The 23,968-nt window shown below is 38.3% G+C and overlaps 3 protein-coding genes across 3 annotated transcripts in view; 2 read left to right on the forward strand and 1 right to left on the reverse strand.

The window, feature by feature from the left end:
• The first annotated feature begins 311 nt into the window (after positions 1 to 311).
• asip2b (agouti signaling protein, nonagouti homolog (mouse) 2b) lies at positions 312 to 5,719 on the forward strand. The gene is made up of 3 exons (XM_072363797.1): positions 312 to 610; positions 2,752 to 2,825; positions 3,389 to 5,719. The coding sequence occupies exons 1-3, from the start codon at positions 502 to 504 to the stop codon at positions 3,554 to 3,556; spliced, it is 351 nt and encodes a 116-aa protein (XP_072219898.1). The 5' UTR covers positions 312 to 501; the 3' UTR covers positions 3,557 to 5,719.
• A 298-nt stretch (positions 5,720 to 6,017) lies between these two features.
• LOC140269168 (V-type proton ATPase subunit d 1-like) lies at positions 6,018 to 11,976 on the forward strand. The gene is made up of 8 exons (XM_072364193.1): positions 6,018 to 6,346; positions 6,820 to 6,991; positions 7,351 to 7,529; positions 9,651 to 9,730; positions 10,718 to 10,795; positions 10,879 to 11,055; positions 11,165 to 11,242; positions 11,505 to 11,976. The coding sequence occupies exons 1-8, from the start codon at positions 6,217 to 6,219 to the stop codon at positions 11,676 to 11,678; spliced, it is 1,068 nt and encodes a 355-aa protein (XP_072220294.1). The 5' UTR covers positions 6,018 to 6,216; the 3' UTR covers positions 11,679 to 11,976.
• Positions 11,977 to 12,951: 975 nt separating this feature from the next.
• Positions 12,952 to 23,968, reverse strand: part of LOC140268232 (uncharacterized) — a 42,284-nt gene continuing 31,267 nt past the window's right edge. The window contains exons 58-74 of the mRNA XM_072362998.1: positions 23,739 to 23,852; positions 23,510 to 23,626; positions 23,255 to 23,413; positions 22,893 to 23,054; positions 21,013 to 21,175; positions 20,737 to 20,924; positions 20,561 to 20,653; positions 20,221 to 20,425; positions 19,621 to 19,808; positions 18,396 to 18,493; positions 17,646 to 17,830; positions 15,024 to 15,223; positions 14,744 to 14,912; positions 14,074 to 14,183; positions 13,837 to 13,962; positions 13,174 to 13,300; positions 12,952 to 13,039 (exon numbers count right to left, since the gene is read on the reverse strand). Coding sequence (XP_072219099.1) covers positions 13,029 to 13,039; positions 13,174 to 13,300; positions 13,837 to 13,962; positions 14,074 to 14,183; positions 14,744 to 14,912; positions 15,024 to 15,223; positions 17,646 to 17,830; positions 18,396 to 18,493; positions 19,621 to 19,808; positions 20,221 to 20,425; positions 20,561 to 20,653; positions 20,737 to 20,924; positions 21,013 to 21,175; positions 22,893 to 23,054; positions 23,255 to 23,413; positions 23,510 to 23,626; positions 23,739 to 23,852 — 2,415 coding nt within the window. The 3' untranslated portion in view covers positions 12,952 to 13,028. The remainder of the gene's footprint in view (positions 13,040 to 13,173; positions 13,301 to 13,836; positions 13,963 to 14,073; positions 14,184 to 14,743; positions 14,913 to 15,023; positions 15,224 to 17,645; positions 17,831 to 18,395; positions 18,494 to 19,620; positions 19,809 to 20,220; positions 20,426 to 20,560; positions 20,654 to 20,736; positions 20,925 to 21,012; positions 21,176 to 22,892; positions 23,055 to 23,254; positions 23,414 to 23,509; positions 23,627 to 23,738; positions 23,853 to 23,968) is intronic.

Raw genomic sequence — 23,968 nt, forward strand, 5'->3', positions numbered from 1 at the left:
ATTATCATCCTTTCTGAGCCAGTAAACATCTCATGTCAAAAATAAGCAGATGGCTACAAAAACAAGAGGTTCATATGAAGTTCACACAACAAGTGACCTCCATGATTTCCCTTTTGGTAAAAAGGTGAGAGAAGGTTGGTGGGAGGATTGGTCTAATTCTCGGCGCTCCCAAACCATTAAATCTACCGCTTGTCTTGACTAAATCTACAATTTAGTAAAAAAAAAAAAAAGTTCCAAAGCATCACCTACTGTCGTGTCTCGAGCCCGTCACATGGGGGCGGCGCGTTTCGTTATCGGTCGTTCATCACCAACGTCTTCAGTTGTAGCTACTCAGCTCCATCACCCCCACACAGCGAGCTGACGCTTAAAGTGAGGATTTACTAGAAAAGAAGGTCTCCCCTCCCCCTCTTCGATCAGCAACTGACGCTCCCGGATTTATTTCACAAACGTGACCCCCTCACGTTTTTGTTATCAGCAGGTTTCATCACCATCATCATCATCATGGGGAAGATCACCGGCGGACACTTGTTGTGTCTCCTCCTGCTCTCCTTTCCGCTCTCCTGGGCAGAGGACACGAAGAAAGATGCAAGGAAGACTGAGAATGTCGCACGTAAGGATGCAGTCGTTTGGAACGACTAGTTTATGAAAGCTGTTTTTATGTAATGGACTATTTTTCAGTGCTGTTATTTTATAGACAAAGGAAACATCATCTGAAAACCCTGCAGCTATCATATAAAGAACAAACCGGACTAATCCTGCATGCCGCTCTCTAATGAAGATTTGATTTGATTTGATTTCATCACATTTTATTTTTTATTTTGATTCACAGCCATAAGAAAAAATCATTTAAAACGAAAGGAAAATAAATGTAGCTTTTACTTAACAGTTATTATACACACATAATTTGTTACAGAGAGATTTGTTTATGTCACCTGATTGATAAACAAATGGTATTGTCAAAAATATTAAACAGTTATTTCTAATTATGGCATATATATTCTTACATCAACAGAGCTTATCAGACAATGCTGGCAGCTTTGTGCCTGTTGTAGGCTACAGCTCTGAGTTTTATGCTACACTTTGCCGAAATTATTGAGCAATTTTAGGTATCCAAAAAGGCTTTTTTGATGTAGTGTGTATGGTTTTACTGAGGACAAACATGTACGTGCTCTACCAGGCTTTGCTCAGTTTCACACATTTGATCAGGATTTCAGTCAGATACAGGACGCTGGAAGACATTTTGTCAGTCAAAACAACATTTAGGCAGCAAATTGTGGTCTATAGTTTCATTTCATTTGACTCGTAGTTCTATTTAATAGTATTTATTTATTTGGCTATTTTGTCTGCACAGATCCCCATATCACTTTATTTAGAAGAGAAGAGAACAAATGTTGGCAAATGTTGGCACTTCACTTTTTTGGTGAAGTGTTTTTTTTTTGTTTTTAGATAAAAGTAATCAATCACAAAAGGGATCAAAATGTGAGTGAGGACGTCAGGAGAAGCAGGAGGTGAAACTTGTTTAAATCCCAAGTCATATGAAGGCATTTACTGTAAAGTAAGTGATAAGTTTATAATATTCAGTGAAATATTAACAGCAGTTTGGCAGGATTAGAAGAGAGGGTGCAGAAGCCATCAGGAATTTGTTGACTGTCCACATGTTAAATGTCAAAGTTTTAAAGACAAGCGTGTTGAAGGTGCCAAATTATTTGTCTGATGTTGATAAACAAAAATAATTTTCCGGCCATTAGTTTGATTTCTTTTGGAACGCCACACAATTTTGGCTGCCATGTCCCAAAATAAAAATAATATGACACCATCAAGGCTTGGATACTGGTCCAGCACTGCATGTTTGGCCTACCGAAGAACTAGTTCCAAAATAAGAGTTCATGGTGCTGAAAACTTTACACAAGTTACATAATTATGGACAAACCAAGACATCAGCAATTATTTTTGTCATGTAGCCAGAAGGCACACATTGTCCAATTGTTCTTACTCTGAGGAGGCTTCATAAAGGTCAGCCTGCCTTGTAACTGAATGATTGTTCTCTGTGAGGGCCTCTGCTTGGAAAGATGCCCAAATCGTCAAGTCAATGAAGCTTTCTTGGCTTGTTCAGAGGAAACGTAGAAATTCAAGCTCCAAAACAGAGTTTCTCTAAATGGGTCAGCTTGTTCTCAGTTTTCAACCACTAATTATCTGACAATGCTCTGATATCTCACTGCCCTGCTTGTTGGTGTTGAACCAATTTTGTTGCAAATCATTTCTGAGTGCTGATGAATTTCAGTCTAGTCTTCTGGGCGAACACTCTCTCCTCAGTTTCTGTACTTCAAGTCGGGTTTATTTGTTTTTGATTTAGATGGGTATTTGAATGTTGAATTATGGTCTTCTTTGGCCCAGCAAGATGACAGTTAGCTGAGAATTGTTGTCTCACACATCCAAACGAAGCTAAGAATATAACTAAAACCCCTTCATGTTGAAATCAGCTTACTGAAGTAGTGTGGACATCTGAGCTTGGTGCCTCCTGACCACCTACCTGTGGAGGTATTCCTGGCACATCCGACAGGAAGAGGACCCTTAGGGCAGATCCACAAGAGCTTCCTAATTGTATTAAAATTTTTACCATGAATTTGATTCTTTTGCCTGTAGGTACTGAATTGGCCTCTGTTGGTACTAAGGAGATAAAGAAAAAAAAAAGTTTATCAAATGCATTCATTGACAAAGAAATCATTTCTGTTCTTATATTTTTTATCCTAGTTTGGAGCCAAGCTAATACCAGACGGCTGTTTGCAAGGCAAAAGATTTCTCCACAGCAGCAAAGTCACATTCTTGTAAGTTTTCACTGATTTACTTTTAGATATCTTAGTCATGTGAAGCCACAGCAGATTCAATAAATCAGGACATACCTGAACGAGCTTAGACCAAAGCGGGAAGATATTAGATTTTTTTGTCGTGTATGCAGTAGTTCGGTTTGGTTAAAGTGAATTTAGTTTTGTTTTTTTTTCCTTTTGTGCAATTTATTTAAACTTGTTTTATATTTGTCAATCGGTAAACACATCTCCATCATCTTATATTTGTAAAATATAAAAAAACAACTTTAAAGACTTTTGGAAATCTAATTTTGCATATCTGGTGAAGGTTTTAAACGTACCTCTTAAGCTTGCTATTGTGATGAAAAAAACTCATTACGCATGTTTGTTTTTGCATTCCTCTGAATTTAAAGTTCGGCTGCTTCTATTGAAATTATGTACATCTTTAAAGTCGTGCTCTGTGTTTAAATATGCTATTACATGCCACAGGAGTTTTAGGATATTCAAGCAACTTTTCCCATTATTTTACTTTCCTTTCAGTAAGACATTTTTGATTAATTCTGTCACCATTTGTGCTATCTCAGAAACACAAATCAAACATTATGACCCCTGCGCGCCGTTGCAGCCGCCTGATGGAAAATTGCTCCTCACATGTGCCGTGCTGTGACCCCTGTGCTTCCTGCCGCTGTCGGCTCTTCAACACCATCTGTCATTGCTGGAGGATGAACCCCCTGTGTTTGAAGAGGACATAGATGGAACACAGACAAACACATATCTTATGTACAAATACACACAAAATGTTATACACAAAAAGTATAAATCCAGAGGTACTCACATACAGCCGGGCTTGAAAGAGTTTCTATATTTCTGCTAAACATCATCAAATTTTCGTACATGTTCTGAAAGTAGATCAAAAGAACTCTTTTAAGAAAATTAAACAAAAATATTAAGCTTCATCATAATTTACTGATTCATCCATTAATAATGTATTCATTATTATGTATTTGTGGGTGACAAAGATATGTCAGTTTTATTTTAAAGACTGTGTTTCACAGAGACATTGTGACAGTGTATCACGGCACAAACTGAGGAGAGCTCTCTGTCAAAGTTTTTGAACTCCTCAGTCAGATAGCTTGTGTACAAAAGGTGATAGATGGTTGATCAACAAAAAAATCCCTCAGACTTGCTTCAACAAAAGAGGGATTTTAGAAAAATAAAGTAAAGGCATTTAAAAATTTTAATTCAACAGACTTGTTGAAGGACCTGAAGCTTTTCTGGGAGTAACACAGTTATCTATAGAACCATATGTAAACAGTATGTATAGAAAGTGCAAAGATTTTCCTCCTAACTAACAATGTTTTGGCCTGACAGGCTTTAATGTTGCATTCAATGTACCTTGGAAATGTAATATTTTCTTTGATTATTTTTGATAAACAGAAATGGGAGAGATAGCATGACTGGCTCAGAAGAAAGGAACTGGCTGAAATGTCACAAAATATTTAATTAGATCAAAACTCTCCCTGTTTGCAGAGGTGCTTGAGTAGCAAATTTCAAAGGTCAGTGTAAGACAACGAATAGTTACTTTACTTCCATCAGTAGATTAAAAATATGGTACATTTGTATTGCAACCTGTGTTTTGTTTGCTTACCATGTGGTTGATAGACAGCAGTCGATTTCCCACATGTGTATTTGTGTCTGTCTGTTGTGAAAATCGTCATAACTCACTGTATTTTAACCAATTTCTAAGCTAGTTTCTTTTAAATGTTGGATGCTTATTTATGAGGAGAGTTCTTTTCTTTTAATTCTTTTAAAATTCACTCATTTCCACCAATACTTACAGATGCATACTGCTGGACCACTCTCCTCAACAGGCAGTGATTAATGGCAAGATTTTTGCTTAGTTTTTTTCTTTTCTTTAAGCCGTAGTGTAGAAAATGCACACTAATGCACACATCCCTCTGGCCTGTGTGTTTTCCAGGTTCATCTCAGTGAAGTGAAGTGGATATGAACTAAAGAGTAAAACCATGTAAAGAAAGAAAAAGAAAATATTTGAATCCAACACGGATGAACCAAAAGAGTGTGACTTTTTTTTTTTTTTTACCTTTGTAGAAAATCACATGTTGTCCCCCACATTTTCTCATAATTTCTGCTCTTCTACCATGTAACTCATGTGGGGACCCAAATAACTAGATTTGTTGTTCAAATTAAATTTTTTTGTTTGTTTGTTTGTTTATTTCTTCCTTTGTTTCTTTCTTAAATTTTTTTCAGATCCACTGCAAACTAAATCTGGATGTGGATGAAGTTATTTTATATTTTTGTTAACTAATAGATATGTTGTAAACCTATAATTTCATTGCATTTATTTCAGGACGACATGCTAAAAGTGCTTCAACATGACATGACAAGTTACTTTTATTTTTTTAAGTATGGAAGTAAATCATCTTTATTTAGAGAATTTTGGCTCACAAGGAAAGAAGTTATATTGAAAAACAATTCCTGCGGGAAAATAAAAATCAATTATAGCTAAGAGTCGAAAGATAGTAAATCTAACTTTTAAAGGATTGTGTATATATCCCTTAGAGATTTGCATAGACATAATGTAAGTCTGTGTGAAATCCAAATAAAGCCATTTCATAGAAGGTGAATTCTACCCTGCAAATCTGTACTCTACTGTCTATATAGCTCCTGTTTCTGCTATGATATAAAATTAAGAGATGGAAAGATGCCTGGCGGCACAAAGCAGCACATTTTGTGTCTTGTAACAGCACCATTTCGCACAGAAAATGATTTGTCCTTTTTTTTAAAAAAAACAAAAACAATCCAGTACTGTTTTCTTGCGTTATTAATCCATACAGTGAACACATGTTCTGTATCTCGTTATGTAAGTTCCTGATGTCTGGTATATAGGGAGGAGCACAAGACAAATTCTTAGTTATCATATGAGACTTAAATCTGTCTGCAGGGAACATGATAAATGGTAAACGTTGTCTGCTTCTTCCATAAAGAACATGATTCTCTGCAGCTGTCTGATTCATGCAAAGAAAGACATGCAGAGATTAGATTAACATGAATGTCTAAAATATTGAAAGATAGCAGAGAAGCGAAGTTGACGTTTTTATCTAAATGTTGTTGTTGCTGCATTCCTTTGCCATCATGTTCATTGCTTTGTAATTTTTTTCTTCCTCTTGACAAAACAAGTAGAGTAGACTAGAAAATGTGACTAATTAATCTGTGCTGTCAGAGAGCGGAAACAAAAACAGCGTCTGCTTTTAGGGCAGCTTTGGAATTTCTTGGTGTGAATGAGGAAGGGAAAACAGCAGCATGCGTGTTAGTCAGAGAAGGAATAATGCAGAAGTTACATAAAAAAAAGGGATAAAAATCTCTAACTGCAGTTGATAAGCCATCTGGCATCATGGCAGGTTGTCAGGAGCTGAGTTTTAATGTGGATCATGGTTATCTGGAAGGCCTAGTTCGAGGAATGAATGCTGGGATTCTTACTCAGACTGACTATCATAACCTGGCCCAGTGTGACACGCTAGAGGGTAAGAATTTAGTTTAATTTTGTTTTTGTTTTTTTCCTTTGTCAATGTATAGTATAATACATGTAGCTAAATTCTAACTAAAGTTCTTAAATGCAAGTGTGTGTGAGTGTCTTAGAAGTAGCTGCAGTGGAGAGCTGACAGGCATCACTTTATTTATCCAGTTTCTTCACCTGGAACTCATTTAGCAAGGCATGAAGTTTTTTTTCACAGAATTTCCTTCTGTTTCCTTCCTTCTGAGACATAAAGTGCAACTCAGTGAGGACCAGCAACATGTTAAAGTTTCTGAATCTGACACGTGTGTGTGTGTGTGCGTGTGTGTGTGCTTGATTTAGTCTGGTGAAATTTATTGAACAAGTCCGTTGAAAGTCAGAGAAAAGTTGTCAGGCTTATGATTCAGCCCATTGTGACTACATCAGGTTTTTGATTTAGCAGTAGAGTGATAAGAGCCAACTTATTTCATCTCCTCGCCTCAGACATGAAGCTGCACCTTCAGAGCACAGACTACAGCAAACTGCTGTCCTCGTCTGAAGACGACCTGACGGTGACTCTGATGGACAGCAAGCTGAGGGAAAATCTCGTGACTGAGTTCAGCTGCCTGCGTTCCAATGCCCTACCACCACTCTCCACCTTCCTTGATTATATAATGTATGCTACAGCACCTAATGTGCTTTATCAGAAGTGTCGAGCAGAATCAGACATTCGCATTCATAATTTGTAAAAATAGTCCTCTGTCAACTCAGTACTTTGCCTATGTCGCTCATAAAGAAAGCAGTGAGTTCAGTACTTCTGAACAGTTTATTTTGGAGTGTTGCTAAGATTTTCACTTGCAGCTGAAAACTAAACTCCTCACATTGAAGAAATCTGTTCTGTACCTCACAAAGGTCTCCACTTTATTACATCATAGTCAGTTATATGAAAAAAAGTCACATTTGTGTGAAAACCCACTTAAAGGGGAATGCAGACAAAAAGATGAACACGTTGCTCTCTCCTCTGTGTTGCCATAGTTACGGGTACATGATCGACAATGTGGTGATGTTGATCACTGGGGCCCTGAAACGCAGAGATGTGGGAGAGCTGCTCCCACGGTGTCACCCACTGGGAGCTTTTGATCAAATGGCAGCCGTGAGCATCGCCCGAACCCCAAATGAACTCTATTCTGCCATTCTGGTAGACACACCGCTAGGTAATTGCTCCCAAACATGATTCAGTTTTGTATTAATTCAGTGTTGATAGACCATCACCAGCTAACAGTAGTGATTGAAGTACATCTTTTAATAGTAGTAAACAACTCTGAAAATAAAAGGCTGATGTTGTTGAAGATTCACACAAAGGTATCATCTGTGATTTTCATGCATACGGTTCTGTGTTATAAAATATCTATAATTTTATATTTATGATATCACAACCTTAAGTCAGAAAAAAAGAAGAATGAGGTAACTCCTACATTTACTTTGATTAATATATTATTGCATTCTATTCCTGCATTTCAGACCTGCAACAGATTCCAAAACATGTGGGATGGGGCACTGTAGGGCTAGTAATGAGCGGTATCCATGAAAGGCTGAACATTTGAGGAGCAAAAATGTGTGAGAGAAAATCATTGAAATTACTAAAAAGACTGTTGCTCGAAAAAGATTGGCGGAAATGGTCTTAATTCTCTCTCTCTAGTGCATTAATAACATCAGACGTGTCAAGCAATCTGGAGGAATTTTAGTGCTCAAAGGACACAGGTGCTAGCCTTCACTGGAAAACTGGGATTTTTGATGACTTAGACAGCACTGCATCCAGAACCATCAATCAATAATCACTGATACAACCAGATGGACAAGGGATTACTGTAGGAAACCATTGTCAAACACTACAATACAGAGTTACATTCACAAATGCCCTGTAAAGCTTAAAAAAAGAAGCCTTGTGTTCCAAGGCAGTGTCAACTTTTACTGACTTGAAGGCATCTGGGATGAACCTTCACACAATGGAAGCCTGTATTGTGGTGAGATTAATCAGTATTCAAGACTCTTTTTGGGAGAAATGGATACTGTGTGCTCTGGACCACAGAGGACAGGAAAAATCCAGACTCTTGAAAGTAACATATCCAAAAGCCATTCTCTGTGATGATAGGGGGCTGTATCTGGTTGTCCTTGGCAAAGTTCATTTACACTTATGATGGCAGCATTAATGCAGAAATTTTTTTAGAGCCTAATGTGCTGAGATGCCAAGAAAAAAAAGGGACCTCCATGCATTTTTTAACAAGACAACACAAAACCATGTTCTGCACACAGTACAAAACCATGGCTGAGGAGAAAAAGAGAGGGTACAGGTACTAGTTTGGCCCATCCACAGTAGTGAAATGTCCCCAAAAGAGAATGTGTGGAAAATTTATTAACAAAAATATGCCAACCCCATACTGTGGCACACATGCGTTTACAGGAGAAATGGGATGAAATAACACCTGAAACACTTTTAAATTTCGTAAGAATGAATGGCAAATGGTGAAAAATGTATAGCTTTGCTTGGAATGCAGGCCGTAAATCTACAAATGATGTTGATAAGAAAAACAAAAAACAAAACAGAACACGTTTAGGTTATACTCTTTGCCTTGAGATAAAAGTCAAAGTAAAAGTAGAAATCATTGTTTTTTTTCTTTCTTTAAAAAAAAAATCTATCCTTTGCATTAGGTGTTAGCTTTTACTAATTTGTGATCTGTATCTGCTGAAAAAGTTAAATTGGTAAATTGAAAGCTGTGTAAAATTCCCTGAGGAAGTAAGATGCGTATTTTGTGTTTGACGTGGCAGTTCTTGAGGGCATGATATTCATGTTTAACTAACATAAAATGCACTTATTTCAATGAAGAGAAAAAAACACAAAGTTAATTTAGGTATATAATATCCGCATAAATGTTGTGACTTCAAATTGATTCAAATGAGCTTTATCAGCTTTATGAATTACAAACACTTTGTCAAATTGTGAAGAAATTCAGCCAAGCTCACATACTGCAGACTGTCTGCAGCAGTTCCATATTGGAATATGTGTGTCATGTAAACAAATTTTTCTCTGAGCAAATGTGTAAAATTTCTCATTGGATCAAGTTGATTTGGTAATAACATTTCATGAAATATTTGGTGTGATCAGGTCTCTTCAGAGTCAAAGTGGTGACTTACTGACCATGTTTTTCTTTTCTTTTATGTTTTCTTATCCTGAGAGGACTTACCTTTCATTCTGGGAGTCAGCCAAATGAAACTATATTATTCAACATGAAGCTTAAAACCCGTAAGTGTGTTTTTATGATTTTTTTGCATTGCAGCTCAGTTTTTCCAGGATGCCATAACTGAAACCAACTTGGACGACATGGAAGTTGAGATCCTCAGAAACAAGCTGTATAAGGTGACTATGGGGTGATGTACTGTAGGCTGTTTTACAGTGACAAACGTGTTTGAAATGCCCAAAGAAGACAAAGTTCACAATGTGTCTGAAAGCTTAGAGTCATGTGAATCTTTTTGCATAATTCTAAAACATACTTAAATTCTTGTCCTCCTGACAAGTGCTTTAAATGAGGTAAGTACAGCCTCACATGAACAACACAACATATTACAACATCATTATTGAACGAAAACCTAGCTAAAATGCAGATGCAACATGTGCATATAAAGTTATGTGCATATAAAGGAATTAGGAGGATAAGTAGCCTACAGATGTTGCTGAGCAAGTGTAAGCACCTCTTTAAAGGTAGATGTTTAGGCAGTTTGCTGGTCTTGCACAAACATCTCATACTGTCAAGCACGGTAGTGGAGGACTGATGATTTGGGCTTGTTTTGCAACTGCAGGACCTGGACACTTTGCAGTCATTGAATCCACCATGAACTCCTCTGTATACAGCCCATCTGTTGACAGCTAAAGGTTTCCCAAAACTGGATCATACAACAGGACAATGATAGCAAACACAGCAGCAAATCTACAACAGAATGGCTGAAAAAGAAAAGAATCAAGGTGTATCAATGATGCAGTCAGTCCAGACTTCAACCTGAATTAAATGCTCTGGTGGAACCTAAAGAGAGCTGTGTATACATTTTTTTTTTTTGCAAACCCCAATGAACTGAGGCAAAATGGTGCAGAAAAGTGAATCAAGATTTCTTCATAATTATGTGAGGGACTGATAACGTCATTAAAAAGGAAAAACTTTATTGTAGCTGAAATTGTTCTGCAAGCTACTGAAACATGTTGTGCACTTTCACACACTGCTTCTGCATTTTGGCTGAGTTGTTGTTAGATAAATAATGTCATACATTGTTGTTCGCCTGAGGTTGAACCCACATGTCTTTTTTCATCAATATTCTATTTGTATATCAACTTTTCTTTTTTTTTTCCTTAAAGGCATATTTAGAGTCTTTCCACACTTTCTGCAAGAAACTGGGTGGTGCTACAAAAGATACAATGTGCCCAATCTTGGAGGTACTCTGGCAATTCCCACTTAACGAACTTGCAGAAGGTTTTGCAAACTATTTAAGATTTGCCTGCATGTCTGTGTGCTGCAGTTTGAGGCAGACAGGCGGGCCTTCCTCATCACAGTGAACTCCTTCGGGACAGATCTCAGCAGTGCAGAGAGGAATGTGTTGTATCCATCGTGTGGCAAACTGTTCCCCGAAGGACTGCGACTCCTGACCAAAGCAGAGGACCATGAACAGGTTAAAGCTGTGGCCGACTGTTATCCGGTGAGTCTGATCTCCTCTCCGAGGACTCTAATGTGAGCTGCTGCTATGTTGTTATTGCAGACAATGTCATTTTTACATATGGTTAACTTTTACCTGAACCTCCCCACAGGACTATAAATTGATATTTCAAGACCCTGAGCCAGGTTCAGATTTTAAGACTCTTGAGGACAGATTCCTTGAAAAAGAGGTAAGATGCCTTTATTATTTGTCAATAATATTGGGGTGTCGAAGGAATAGAGTCTGCAGGTGATTTTTTTAAAATAGTATATGAAGAAAACAGCACATTCAAACTTTTCCACATTCAAACTCATTTTAAAAAACTTGGGCAGCCTGCTTGATCATTTTTACTGTAAATATAAAAAATAACCAGTGAATGGATTCTTTATTTCTTAGATTAATTCAAAACAATCTTTTGGCTGTCTAAGCTATAGTACTGTTGTTTTCCACAGGTGAAGCTGAACACACTTGCCTTCCTGCAGCAGTTCCACTTTGGAGTATTTTACTCCTACTTCAAACTGAAAGAGCAGCAGACTCGCAACATCATCTGGATTGCCGAGTGTGTCACACAGAGACAGAAGTCCAAGATACACAACTACATACCCATCTTCCAGGGAAAAAACTGACCAAGCAGTGAAGAGAAAAGCATGTATTTAAGATACATAGATGGCACGGTGAATGTATTATTTGTCTGATTATATGAAAAAATATTGATTTCTCTATGACCTAAGTATAGCTGTGTGGAGTGGCTGCTCTGTGTCTTCATTGACAATACAAAAAAGCCTTGTAATGATTAATAAACTACTAGCTATTGTTAGTATGTTCAAATTTAGATTATTGTTCACTTTAAAGTATACACTGTGGAAAAACACATTTTTTGTGCTTGAGAACATATATTTGGACTTAAAAACTTCTTGGAAACCACCACTCTGTCATTTTGTTCCAGGCCACCTACATCTGAAGAATGTTATTTAGTGAGCTGATCCCATTTGCAGCATAAATCCACTTTGAGCTGGAGCTCTAAATAGAGTTATCCCATTTCTTCTTGCATGCAGTGCAGCTATAACCATGAAGTGAGCTTTGTGCACAAACTGCTGTGGTATCTGGTATCAGGTGCATAGAGAAGTACCTATTGTTAACACAGACATGAACCTGAATAATAGCCCAGTGGATAGACTCAATTTGTGAGGGCAATTTTCTGGCAGTGGTTAGCAAAAACCTGCTGATGTGTGCCTAACACTGTTTTACCACCTGGGCCAGTTTAAAGTATGACCTGTGATGAGATTATGCCTCAAAGAGGGATCGCTGTCAGCTCTCTGTGGTTAAACTGCAGACAAAGGAAATCTCAGTATTTTAGAGATAATTTGGCCATCAGATTCTTTAGATTTATTTACTTTAGTGTGCATATATCGCTGGCAGAATGACCTTGGAGAGAAATGCAGTCACTAATAATATTGGCAAGTCAAGTATATTCTATCAGTTTATTTAGTGGTAGTGTGAGCTGTGTTTACTGGGTGTGCTAGTATGAGCGCTTAATTTGTTTGGGTCTGTATGCTCTCTCAAACAGTAAAATGTGTTTTGATGCTTATTGAGTGTTATTTATGTCTAAAGTTATGGTTGCATGGTAGCATAAAGCTGTTCCATTGATTTTAAGTGTTGAAGAGTTAAACTGGTTGGTCTGAACAGGGCTGTGAAGATGGAGCAGAAAAGGGTGTGGTACTGTATCCCTGTGGTATTTTGACCAAAGCTACTCACAGACATTTCATCAAAACCACAGGAAAATGAGTCAGTTCTTGAAAAAAAGGAATTATATGTCACATTTAAGGGTACATTACATGAGATGTAACAACACATTGGAGTATAAGATATGAGTACAAAAGTAATGCAGCACCGCCAGTGGTATACAAATGTAAATTTGTCCATTTTAGCAGCTATCTCATGGTGTCATCCTGGCTCATCATCAGCTTGTTCCTCCATCATACTCTGACTGAAACAAAAGAAAAAGGAACATGTAGTCAAACAATTATTAAATACATGTTTTGTATTGAAGTTAAATACAGCATGACAGCTCAAGGATGTGGCAAGAGTATAATGTATGTATTGTGTATTGGTCTAACTCACTGCATTGGACTGGGATCTCCAGTGGTATGTAGTTCTGCTGACAGAGATGAACAAAAGCAGATGCTAATCTGCAGGGGGCTCTGGAAGAGCTCAGCTCACAGACCGACAAGAACTGACCAGGATCCACCTAGCCACACAGATGCAGTGTAGTAAACATTCATATCAGTCTAAAAAAATGAGCCAGATGCTCACATTAACTTGTTTTTAGTTTTCCTCAGGTTCAACATTTAATTTTCCACCCAACTCAAAGAGGATTTCTTAAAACTTGAAGCTGAAAAGATTAAGATTTTGTTTTCTTTCTTTGGCACATCTGAGGGATGAAAATGTTTTTCTTTTTTCAGTCTTTAGTAGCAGGTGCAGAGTGTTTTTTCTTTTTTAAAAAATATGAGCTATTCTCATTACAGAAGTCTAATCTGTAATTTGAATTTCCCCCACTGGGAGATGAATAAAGTATTTTTTCCATTCTATTCTTGATCATGGGATCCATTTCAGCTGAGAAGAGGTTATGGTTGCATGAAATGTTCTGTGGCTGATGGGTTTTCATAATGTCTCCTCACACCTCATCACATTTATTTCACTAGGGAGTGATGACAGTCATGCATTTTTTAGTGGCCCCTTAATCTTAGACACTGCTGATGCATGCCAGCTGTTTTTTGTACTTACCACCCTGAAACACAAACTCAGTGGCGAATCAGGGGAAGAGAACAGAGAGACGCAGCTCACTGGGCTCACGGCTGCTTTAGAAACTTTCGCTGCTGTATCTGGGGGTTTGCTACATTTTGGTCTCAACTAAAGACACAGACAAATAAAGCAGCTTTAAATTGACTACCCTCAGATCAACAAAAACATCTGTGTACACATGGTTTTAGGTATTCATTTAATTCACAAATTTTTTTCCACCTGCCAGCTGTAGAAAAAATCTTCCAACGTTTTGGCCTGAGATCCATCAGGCAAGGGAAAATCATTGCCTGCATCATTGTCGTTGGTCCCCAACAGACCAGTGGACGCACCTGTGCAAACAAAAGCACACACATATGGCAGAGCATTAAAGGGGACCTTTTTTAAACCTAGACCTTATTTATGGCATGAAATACGTTTATCTACTCACCGAGAACAGTTTGGTGAAAGTCGGCGTCCTTCGGAAGATATTTAGATAACTCGAGATCCACGTATATCCATATTACGGGAGAGAACGGGAGCATTGACAATACAGCCTCTAAATAAGGTATTATCTGTCTTTATTTCACTACTACTTTAAGACGAGCGAATGAATGAATGCGTACTATTCACTGTTAGCTAATAGCTGCTGTGTTGTTGTTACTGGCAGCTATCAGGGGGCTTATAGAGGGTTTTCTGCACACCTGTCTACTGGGATGAAGTCATCGAAACGCGCTGCTGTCTAAATATCTTATGAAGGATGCCGACTTTCACCAAACTCTCGGTGAGTAGATTAACGTATTTCATACCAGAAATAAGGTCTAGGTTTCAAAATACCGGAGTTCCCCTTTAAGTTTGTGAGGTATGTGTGCACACATGCAAGGAATTATAAGTCAAACCAGTTTCTTCCTACCATGTAACCATCCATCCAGAGTGAAGCTGCACACCTCAAGCGACAGATCATATGACACTAGTTCTCCATTTTGATTGGACACCTGTACAACGTTTGACTCTCTCCTGACACTCAGTCCATTATCACTGTCAAAAGTGTGTGTGACACTGTTGTTGCAGTCGGCCGTCACCTGTGACACAAACTTTCTTTACATATCTACTTAATTTGTACAAGCTTGTTATAATGCTGTGATGGAACCCCTTAAAAAACGCCCATAATTCACACCTGCAGTAACACCTACCTGTCCACTGCGCTGTATGTTGATGGTGCTGTTGTTCATATGTATCAGGAGGAAGCTCTGCGAGTCTCTACTGAGCATCAGTGTGAATGAGGGGTTGCTGCTGACATCCTGGGCGAGAAGCAGAGGACACGAACCTGGCAGCTCATACAAGTGTCCATCAAATGTTACCACAAACTGATCTGCCACCAGCAGAGCTTGGTCTTTTTGCAGGGAGACAAAAGCAAACAACGGGAAGAAAGATTTAAAAAACAGCATTTGTTATTTAACTAACCTCCAAGTGTTTCATTTCTTAATAGACTTGTAGAAAGAACACAGTTTGGTAGTTTGTGTAACAATTTGTACAGCCGAGCCCAGATGATTTTCATTTTCCCATTAATGATAGTAAGCTGTTCAGGCCCAGAGGACATAAAACACCACATCCTGTCACTCATTCAACTGCACCTCATCTTTGGAATGATCTTCATGTTGGCACACGGCACATTATTTTATACACCAAATGAAGTGCTGTTTGTTCTGCCCAAACGGTTCAACCACAGTTTTATCAATCCACAAAGCATTTACCCAAGTGGAACTGTGCAGTGTCAAAGTACCTCCGGGCTAAATTTGGACAGATGAAAACCTAAATTCTTTGAGATTGCTTTGTAATAGTATCTTGAAAACTAAGAGTCATGAGTCTACAGAGGTCTGTTTTATTTGAGATGCATGGTTCACATCAGCCGATGCTTTTTTGTAAAGAGCAAAATACAAATGTTTTTATAAACTGAAATCTAACCCAAACCACCGATCATTACTCTTTGATCGGATTTCAGTTTGCCAACTCAGACTCCAGTCAGCTAAAGTTGATTTTGTCAGTCAAAGTGTTCACATACTGTTTCAAACCAACACTCTCAATGTTTGAATGAAAGGTTCCATCTGGATAAGAGCAAAACAAAGATTGGGTGAATCCACTTTATTGGATAAATTAGATTATGTTTGTAACTTTGATGATGGTCTGATCATATTTTAACTACAAATTCAACATTTTCGTGCCAGTGTATATGAAGAATAATTTAATAATAGAATTGAGGTATTCTTTTAGGAAATTCCTCTAAACCGCTTTAAAAAAACACAACAAAGCCATAATTAATAGCTGAAACATCAACATTTTGCCTCTAGGATACACCATTACTATGAAATAGAATTTCATCCCTCCAGATTTCTTCTATTCGTATGTTTCAACTGTGTCAGATCTTTCAACAAAATGTTACCTAAACCCATCTGAGTTGAAATATCATAAAAACTGTCATCATAGCACTGTCACCTCACATCAAGAGCATTCCTGGTTAGAATCCCAGCTGAAGCCTTTCTGTGTGGAGTTTGCATGATCTCCCTGTGTATGCATGGGTTCTCTCCGGGTACTCCAGCTTTCTCCCACGGTCCAAAAACAGGTTAATCGGTGATTCTAAATTGTCCTTAGGAGTGAGTGTGAACATGCAAGGTTGTTCGTCTCATTTGTCTCCGTATGGCCCTGTGATGGACTGGCGACTATTCCAGGGTGTACCCTGCCTCTCCCCGAAGGTCTGCTGGGATAGGCTTCAGCCCCCACCCCCTACACCAGTGGGTATAGAAAATGGATGTATGGATGTATAAATATACTTGAGCAAAAAGGTTATCTAATTCCAACTGGGCATGTGTAAATAAGTAATCTCACCTATAATCCAAAAACCTTACCGGACTGCATTACTAATTGGTTCCAGCCACAGCAGACACAGCCAGCCTTGATTACAACCAACCCAATCCAATCTAAACATTAACAGTCAATCTCAAAAAGATAGAATGAATTGGCTACATGGTCTGAAGAAGATGACTGAAATACAACATACTGCGAAGGCTTGCAAAGTTAAAGCTATGATTCTTGATTCTACAGCTCAACTGTGAGACAGATCCTGCAAATGTTAAAGACTTAGAACAAAAAGGGGCCTTCTCAGAAGTGGCTGACCAACTAAATTCCTCTAAGACTACTTGGAAAGCTAATCCAGGATATCATGGGACAGCTAAGGAAAACAATGAAGGAACTGCAGGTTTCCCCCTCATCAATAAGGCACTCAGTATTCATGACTATACAATACAAAAGAGAGAGATCAAAATTGGTGTTCATGGGAGAGTTGCAAAGTGAAAACCATGGCTAACCCAGAGGAACGATGCGGTTTGTTTAATATTTAGTTTAGTATTGTTTAATATTTGTCTTGATTATCCTTGTTCCCTCTGGAAGAGTGTTCCATGGTTCGATGAGTCAAACTATTTGAGAGACAGGAGTCATGAAACAGGCTGCACAGTGGTGTGGTAGTTAGCACCGTTGCCTCTCCGGGTTCTCTCCGGGTACTCCGGCTTCCTCCCACCCATGCATGTTAGGTATTAACTGGAATTGTTCAAACTGGAAAGTATTTGCTGCTGAAGGTGGCACAGCTGGAAAGCTGGAAACTTCAGGGGGTTATTACTTTTTCTGATGATTTTTTTTTTGTCTCAGTCTGTATTATTTTCATTCATACTTCAAAGTTCAGTATGATATACAAACACAAGTGATTTTTCATGGTGCTGTAATGAACCTGTTAAACCATAACCCTCATGAAATTTTTGTCTTACGTATGAAGGGGCTGTCCATGATTTTCCTCTTGAGACGATATAGTTCAGCAGTAGGTCTTACAGAGGCGAGGGCCTGTAGGGGCCTCAGGAGCCATTCCTCCAGAAGGATCTCCACCAGCCCAGCCTCAGCTACCCTTGATGAGGCAGGGGGTGGTAGCGGCACTGACAAAATTACTGCACATTCTCTGAAAAAAAAAAAACAACAATAATAAAATGTCATATATATATATAGGATATATACATATACATAGGATTTTATCCAAAATATCTTACTGGAAGCATCCTCAGTTTTGCTCTGGCTCAATATTTAGTAATTTAGCAGCAAATGCAAACTTTGTATAAATAAATTCAACCACAAACTAATGACTGTTTTGCAATGAGATTACAACAGCAAATTACGTATTGGACTGTACCTTATTTTCAGAAACAACCACCATTTTAATCTCAACAACACACTTGCACCGTTTCACAACTCTATCTTGAACATTCACACAGATCCAAAGAGCATTTCAGTGACTATGTCTCTACATGTTGTTGAGATCTACTTTAATTTAAAACAAGGTAACTGAAACACTGTTGAGAAACAGCAACATAGTCGACAGCATTCACTGAAATAAACATCAAGATTTTTCTCACATCGGTCTTCTGAAACAAAATGAAGAATATATCTCCTCATCAACATGCTTAAGCCATTTTATGAAAGACAAGGTTTACAGGGCTTTTTCAGCAAGTCTCAGATCTGTGTACTACCTGGGGGAGAATTTGTACAAAGAGGCAAGTCGTTTCCTGACTCCTGACAGAGCCATGGCCAACTTGGTTTCAGTCCAATGGAAGGTTTGTTGTCCTGCCTGATTGACAGAGAAAATCAACAATTGTCACGAAAGATTGAGAAAATGTACAGTCTCGTTGCTTATTGCTATATTAGTCTTTAGTCTGGTCCTCGCCATGCACTCTATTTTACAGACCCTGACTTTTATTCACTTGCGCATCATAATAACATTGTATACATACCACATTTCCAGAAAAGTTTGGTAAGCTTCTAAAATTCAATAGAAACATAAATCTGTCATTTATTCATAATGTTGAACCTTTATTTAAAATAAAAGAACATTGTTTTTAGTCTCTTCACTGACCAAATCTAATGTATTTAAGAAATATAAACAATTAAAATTAAAATTTAATGCCACAGCATTAATATAGCTGGTGTAAAGGCATGTTTCTGTTCAGTCCTCATCAGGTTTCAAGTTACATTTATGGATGCATCTGCAGACTGTGTTGGCTGAAGATGGTTTTTAAAGTAAGTCCCGAGCCCATGTGGCTATTTTGATTATGGTGCCATGATGATTTCTTATGCTGTGCAGCCTGAGTTATGACCTGAGTTATGGTCAAAGGTGACAAAGGCCATAACTCAGTGAGATTTCCTCAGATTCCATGAATCGTTTTCAATTCTGAGCCATAGATTTGAAAAGACAAGAGTTCTTTGTAATCTTGCACTGAACAGAACAAATGGAATAAAAAGCAGTGAGCCACGACCCATAAGCCTTTGGTAGATGATCCTTGTACCTAATTTCTGACCCCCTCACATGTCACTAATTAATCTGTAGAATGAACTTTTTTGCTGCATCAGAATTTAAACATTTATGTTTTCTGAATACAATGAAGTTGGTCGGTGAAGAGACTGAAATTCAGTTTTTGTACTTTTATCTATACAATAAACTTTCAAACAAATTAACCAAATACAGATTTAAGATTTGTTTACATTTTTTTTACATTTCTCAACTTTTCTAGAAATAGGTTTCTCACAGGGAAAATGATCCGCGTTTCCAAAAACTACATACTCTATATCAAACACGGAAATATCTGGGATAGTTGAAAGAAATGTCTACAGTATAAAACACTTTGAAAAAGCCAAACAAATATTGATAATACATTTTTTTTTATTTTTAAAAAAGGCAGTGGAGAGCAGTTTTCCTACCACATCCAGAACGATTCTGAGTGCGATGACTCCAGCCTGTGAAAGTGGCCTCAGGTGGTGGTTTTCCAGCAGAAAAGGCAGGACATCCATCAGTCTCTCAGTCCATGTCAAAACAGCTTCTCTCCACTTCTCCTCCAACCTCTGGCCCTTCACATCCTGGTATACACCTGCCAGAGTGGTGAGTGGCCCTGAGGATGAAAAGCCAAACACTCACAGTCATCCAAGAAACAGAAAACGAGACCTGTTGTAATAAGTGTCAATTTTCTAGACTTAAGTTACAGTAAATAAAGTAGAGAGGAGAGCAAAACACTCAGTAATATCCAACAGAAATCAGAAGGCATATATATAATGATACAAAAGACAGACGAGATGTTCTTAACATTTTAGACGACTAAGAACAGGAACTAAAGTGTCTTAAATTAGATTTTTGCCTGTAAGTACAAGCTTCACTAAAAAACTAAAGGGAATGTCTTAATTTACATTCACATGATATTACATTTATTTTGCATTGCGTAGTTTCTGTTGAGGGAAATGGTGGTGCAACTGAACTGGTCCTCATTAAGCTGGAACAATAGGCAAGCATCTTGTCTCTGCACTTACGCCTCAGCTCCTGTTGTCCCAGCAGCGAGGCGTCCTGCAGCAGACTCAGAAAGCGGGGTAGGCTCTTGGTTAAGATGTGACGCAGGGGCCCTCTGTGCCACAGACTCAACAAATCTCTGTCTCCTTGTCTCAGCAGAGCCTCAGACCACTCTGAGACATGAAGAGTGACAGCACGCAACTCTTGCAGCGGGTGGCTAGAACTGGACTGAGAGAAAAAGCAGCACAGAATTGAAAACTTCATCGCAGTAACGCCTTCAAAGTCAGATCCCAACATTATTGGATAGCACTAAGCCAACACAGGCTTTTTTTTTGTGCATGCTAGCATGTGTGTTGTGGTTACCCGTTTCCTAAATTCTATGAGGAGATGCTGTAATGTCTTCATTCTCTCTGTGAGTTTAGTCTGTATCTGAGAACTCAAATAGTGAAGCCGTTCCTGGGAAATGAACAAAAGCAAACAAAGTTAAAATGTGTCAAACTGGGCTAAAGCTTGGGATGCTTTGATGCTATCAGCAATACCTCTGCTGCAGTTAAACTCTGCAAACAACCACTCGCTTTTAGCTTTAGCCTCTGGTTGACTGATCCCAGAAAAACACTTCCCAGAGTTTCAGGTTTTCTTTTCTCATCTCTTCTCTGCACATTTATCCTCAGGCTGTGATTTGCTCCCATACACGCCACCACAGTTAAATCCTCTTTGAGGCCTGAACCTGCACAGAAAAGGACAGAATTCTTCACCTTGTGGTCTTCGTGTTTTTGACATTTTTGTATTTAGTCCTGAGATTGTTCTTTATTTACCATTTGTGTAACCGGCTGTGGTATGAAGACACCGTCCCTCTAATGACCCGTTCAGCCAAACCTTTTCTCTGTCGTCCAGTGTGGCCTGCACCTGGAGACATGACCTGCGGAGCCAAGACATGGCACTGCCTCCAACCTCCACACTCCAATTACCCATCCTAGACTGGAAAGTGAACAGCTGTATACTTATCAGGAACAACACTAAGAACAAACAATAAGAATCTGAGAATTTTATTGGACGATAAGGACTTGCTGCACTGAGTAACTAATAGCCTTTAACAAAAAACTGCTGACAAAACAAAACTTTTTGCACAAAGTTGGTGGAGGATTTTGATCTGTATTTGGCATTTGGAATTGATGCAACAATTTTGTGAAAGCTTTGACCATGACAAACCCACTCTGAAGGGATGCTTTTGAACTGACCCTAAAACATCACTGAATGAGGTTGTACGTGTCCATATCCTGTTTTTGGAACATCCACAAAGGTGTGAGCTGTCCTAAAGTCGTCCCTCAGACCATGTGTCACATAACAGCCCTAAAGGGGATTTTGGAATACAAGAAACTTTTTCATAGCTCAGATAACTATTTGTTTTGTGCACATAATTGCAGCAACTTCATACAATTATAGTTCATTGAACTTTGTAATGTCTCTTTTAGTTCCTACCTAAGAGCTGATACTGTCCCTGCATCAAGAGGCTGGTGAACTGAAACTGCCATGATAAAAAAATAGATAAATGACTCCATAAATCAATTATTATGCCAACAAATGTTACTACAATAAGGCAAAAAAGCAACAATTAACTTAGAGAATGTGAATAAATTTATATTTTTACTTTAATTTCCAACCAGATTATTTAGCTTTGCAAAACTTTGCAAAACTTTAGTTTAGCAAAAGTTTATTTTAATATCAACTTCCTTTATTGATTATTCATCATTAATCCATTCATTGATAGAATAATGATGCTTAGCATTTTATCCCTGAATTTGTTTGTCTTTTTTCTTTGCATTTTCCCTCCCTTAATTCCACTAATCTAATTTAGTTAGTATTTATGTTATATTAATTCATATATTTATTTCTTTAGATTAATCTATGCATGTTCTTTCAGCTTTGCATTTCCTCCCCACAGTTGTTTCACCAAGCCCATTTATTTGAATGATTTCTTTTTACTTTTCTCTGACTCTGTTTTTACATTCCTGTATGAATTTCTGTTGGATTATTTGAAAGAAGTGTGCCTCATGGGGGGGACTCTGGATTCAGTTCAACGGTCAAAAAATCACTTTATGTCAAAATTTTCAATGGTCTTTTCCTTGACCTTGTTGAAAAAGTCACAGGGTTACAGAAAGGTGACAGGGGAAATTCATAAGAACAGGAATAAAACAACAACGTTGTAACTGGAATGTTTAACTTCAGCCTAAGAAAATCAAACAAAAGACAGAGAATTGGACCGACTGGGTTTGTTGAGCCTGTTTGCAACAGAGAGATTAGAGTGTGATTTTGACTCTTTTCTTCAGAGAGTTCCCCAGTCCCCATTTTATTACCTTAGCTCAGGGTGAGAGGAGCCACTGACAACAATTCCAGTGTATAAGCCAAGTTAAACTAACCTCCTGCTGGCTGTAGCGTCATTTCTGCTTTACAGACATAGAGTGATAAAATCCTACTATGCGAAAAGCAATTAAGCATATCTTACAACATGTGAAAACTTTTCACTCCAACAAATTACATCAACCATCAGTTTCCATTATATTTTTCTAACCTTTTACCATAACCACAAAACAGCAGGTCATAGAAGTGAGAAAAGGCCAAAATGTTTTACTACCTAACCAAATATAGGTGTTCCTATTCAAAGTATATTATAAGTGACTATTATCATGTGCTTTACCTCAGAAAACAGAGAGATGTTAGCTGCGTGAGCAGTAGAAGAGTTGGTAAGGGCGAGGGTGAAGCTGCACTGGTACGGTCGACCTGTCAATGACAGGCGGGACTGAGTGTAAAAAAGCTCCTCACCTGAGCTCACTCTGTGAGTTCCTGACCATGATAGAGTCTGACAGACAAACACAAAGGAAAGAAACAAAGCCGAAGCCTTTAGTTAAGATTGGATCATTTGAGTGAAAAGAATATATGGCTGCACAATGTATATATACTGAATTAAAAGATGTTCACTGCCAGATCCTTACTTGTGTAAAGTTTGTTTCACTTTGCCTTTCAGTAAGAAACAAAAGGTGGGTAAGTGTTTGTACTCACAGGGTCTAATGGACAGACACCCAGCAACACTGTGTGCTCCAAATGATCCATAAGGTTGGTTTGAACTTTGGCTAGGAGTGTGTGTGAAGGACAGGGCGCAGGAGACAATCTGTCCAGACCAACATGAACCTGAAGACTGTGCATTCCCCACAAACTTTTCTGGAACATAACAAGAAAACAAAAAAAATATTTCAAAATCCTTGCCCTTTATTTGTGGAATTCAAATGTCTTTCCACATAATATAAAGCCGAGTACCTGGTACTTGAAGCCTTGCTTAACACTCTTGTTGTCCCATTTTAACTCTGCATTCTGTGAATAGGAGTTTCCCTCATGACCCACGGACACACAACCTTTAACAGAGGACACTACCATCTGCACAAACCAACACACAAACATGCATCTTAAGAACATGGATGATGTCCAAATATATTTCCCTCACATGTAGCCTCAGTGAACTTTTTGAAGATGCAGAGGCTTGACCAACCTGCTGTGCTGAAAGCAGTGCACACGCCTGCCCCCTGCTGGAGTTGGTCTGCCACTGTTTGTTCAAACTGAGAGAAATGTTGACAGGGGCTGCACTGTTCCATGATAGATGGGTCTGCGCACACACACACAGACACACAGAGTCCACAAGCATTTCTTAAGTTACACCGGAGTTTGGAATTTATCATATGTTATCATAAATGTAAAATAAATGTGTGAATATCATTGAGC

Source organism: Leuresthes tenuis, unplaced genomic scaffold (genome assembly GCF_036924035.1).
Source record: "Leuresthes tenuis unplaced genomic scaffold, fLeuTen1.0.hap1 SCAF_14, whole genome shotgun sequence".
Taxonomy (NCBI): Eukaryota; Metazoa; Chordata; class Actinopteri; order Atheriniformes; family Atherinopsidae; genus Leuresthes; species Leuresthes tenuis.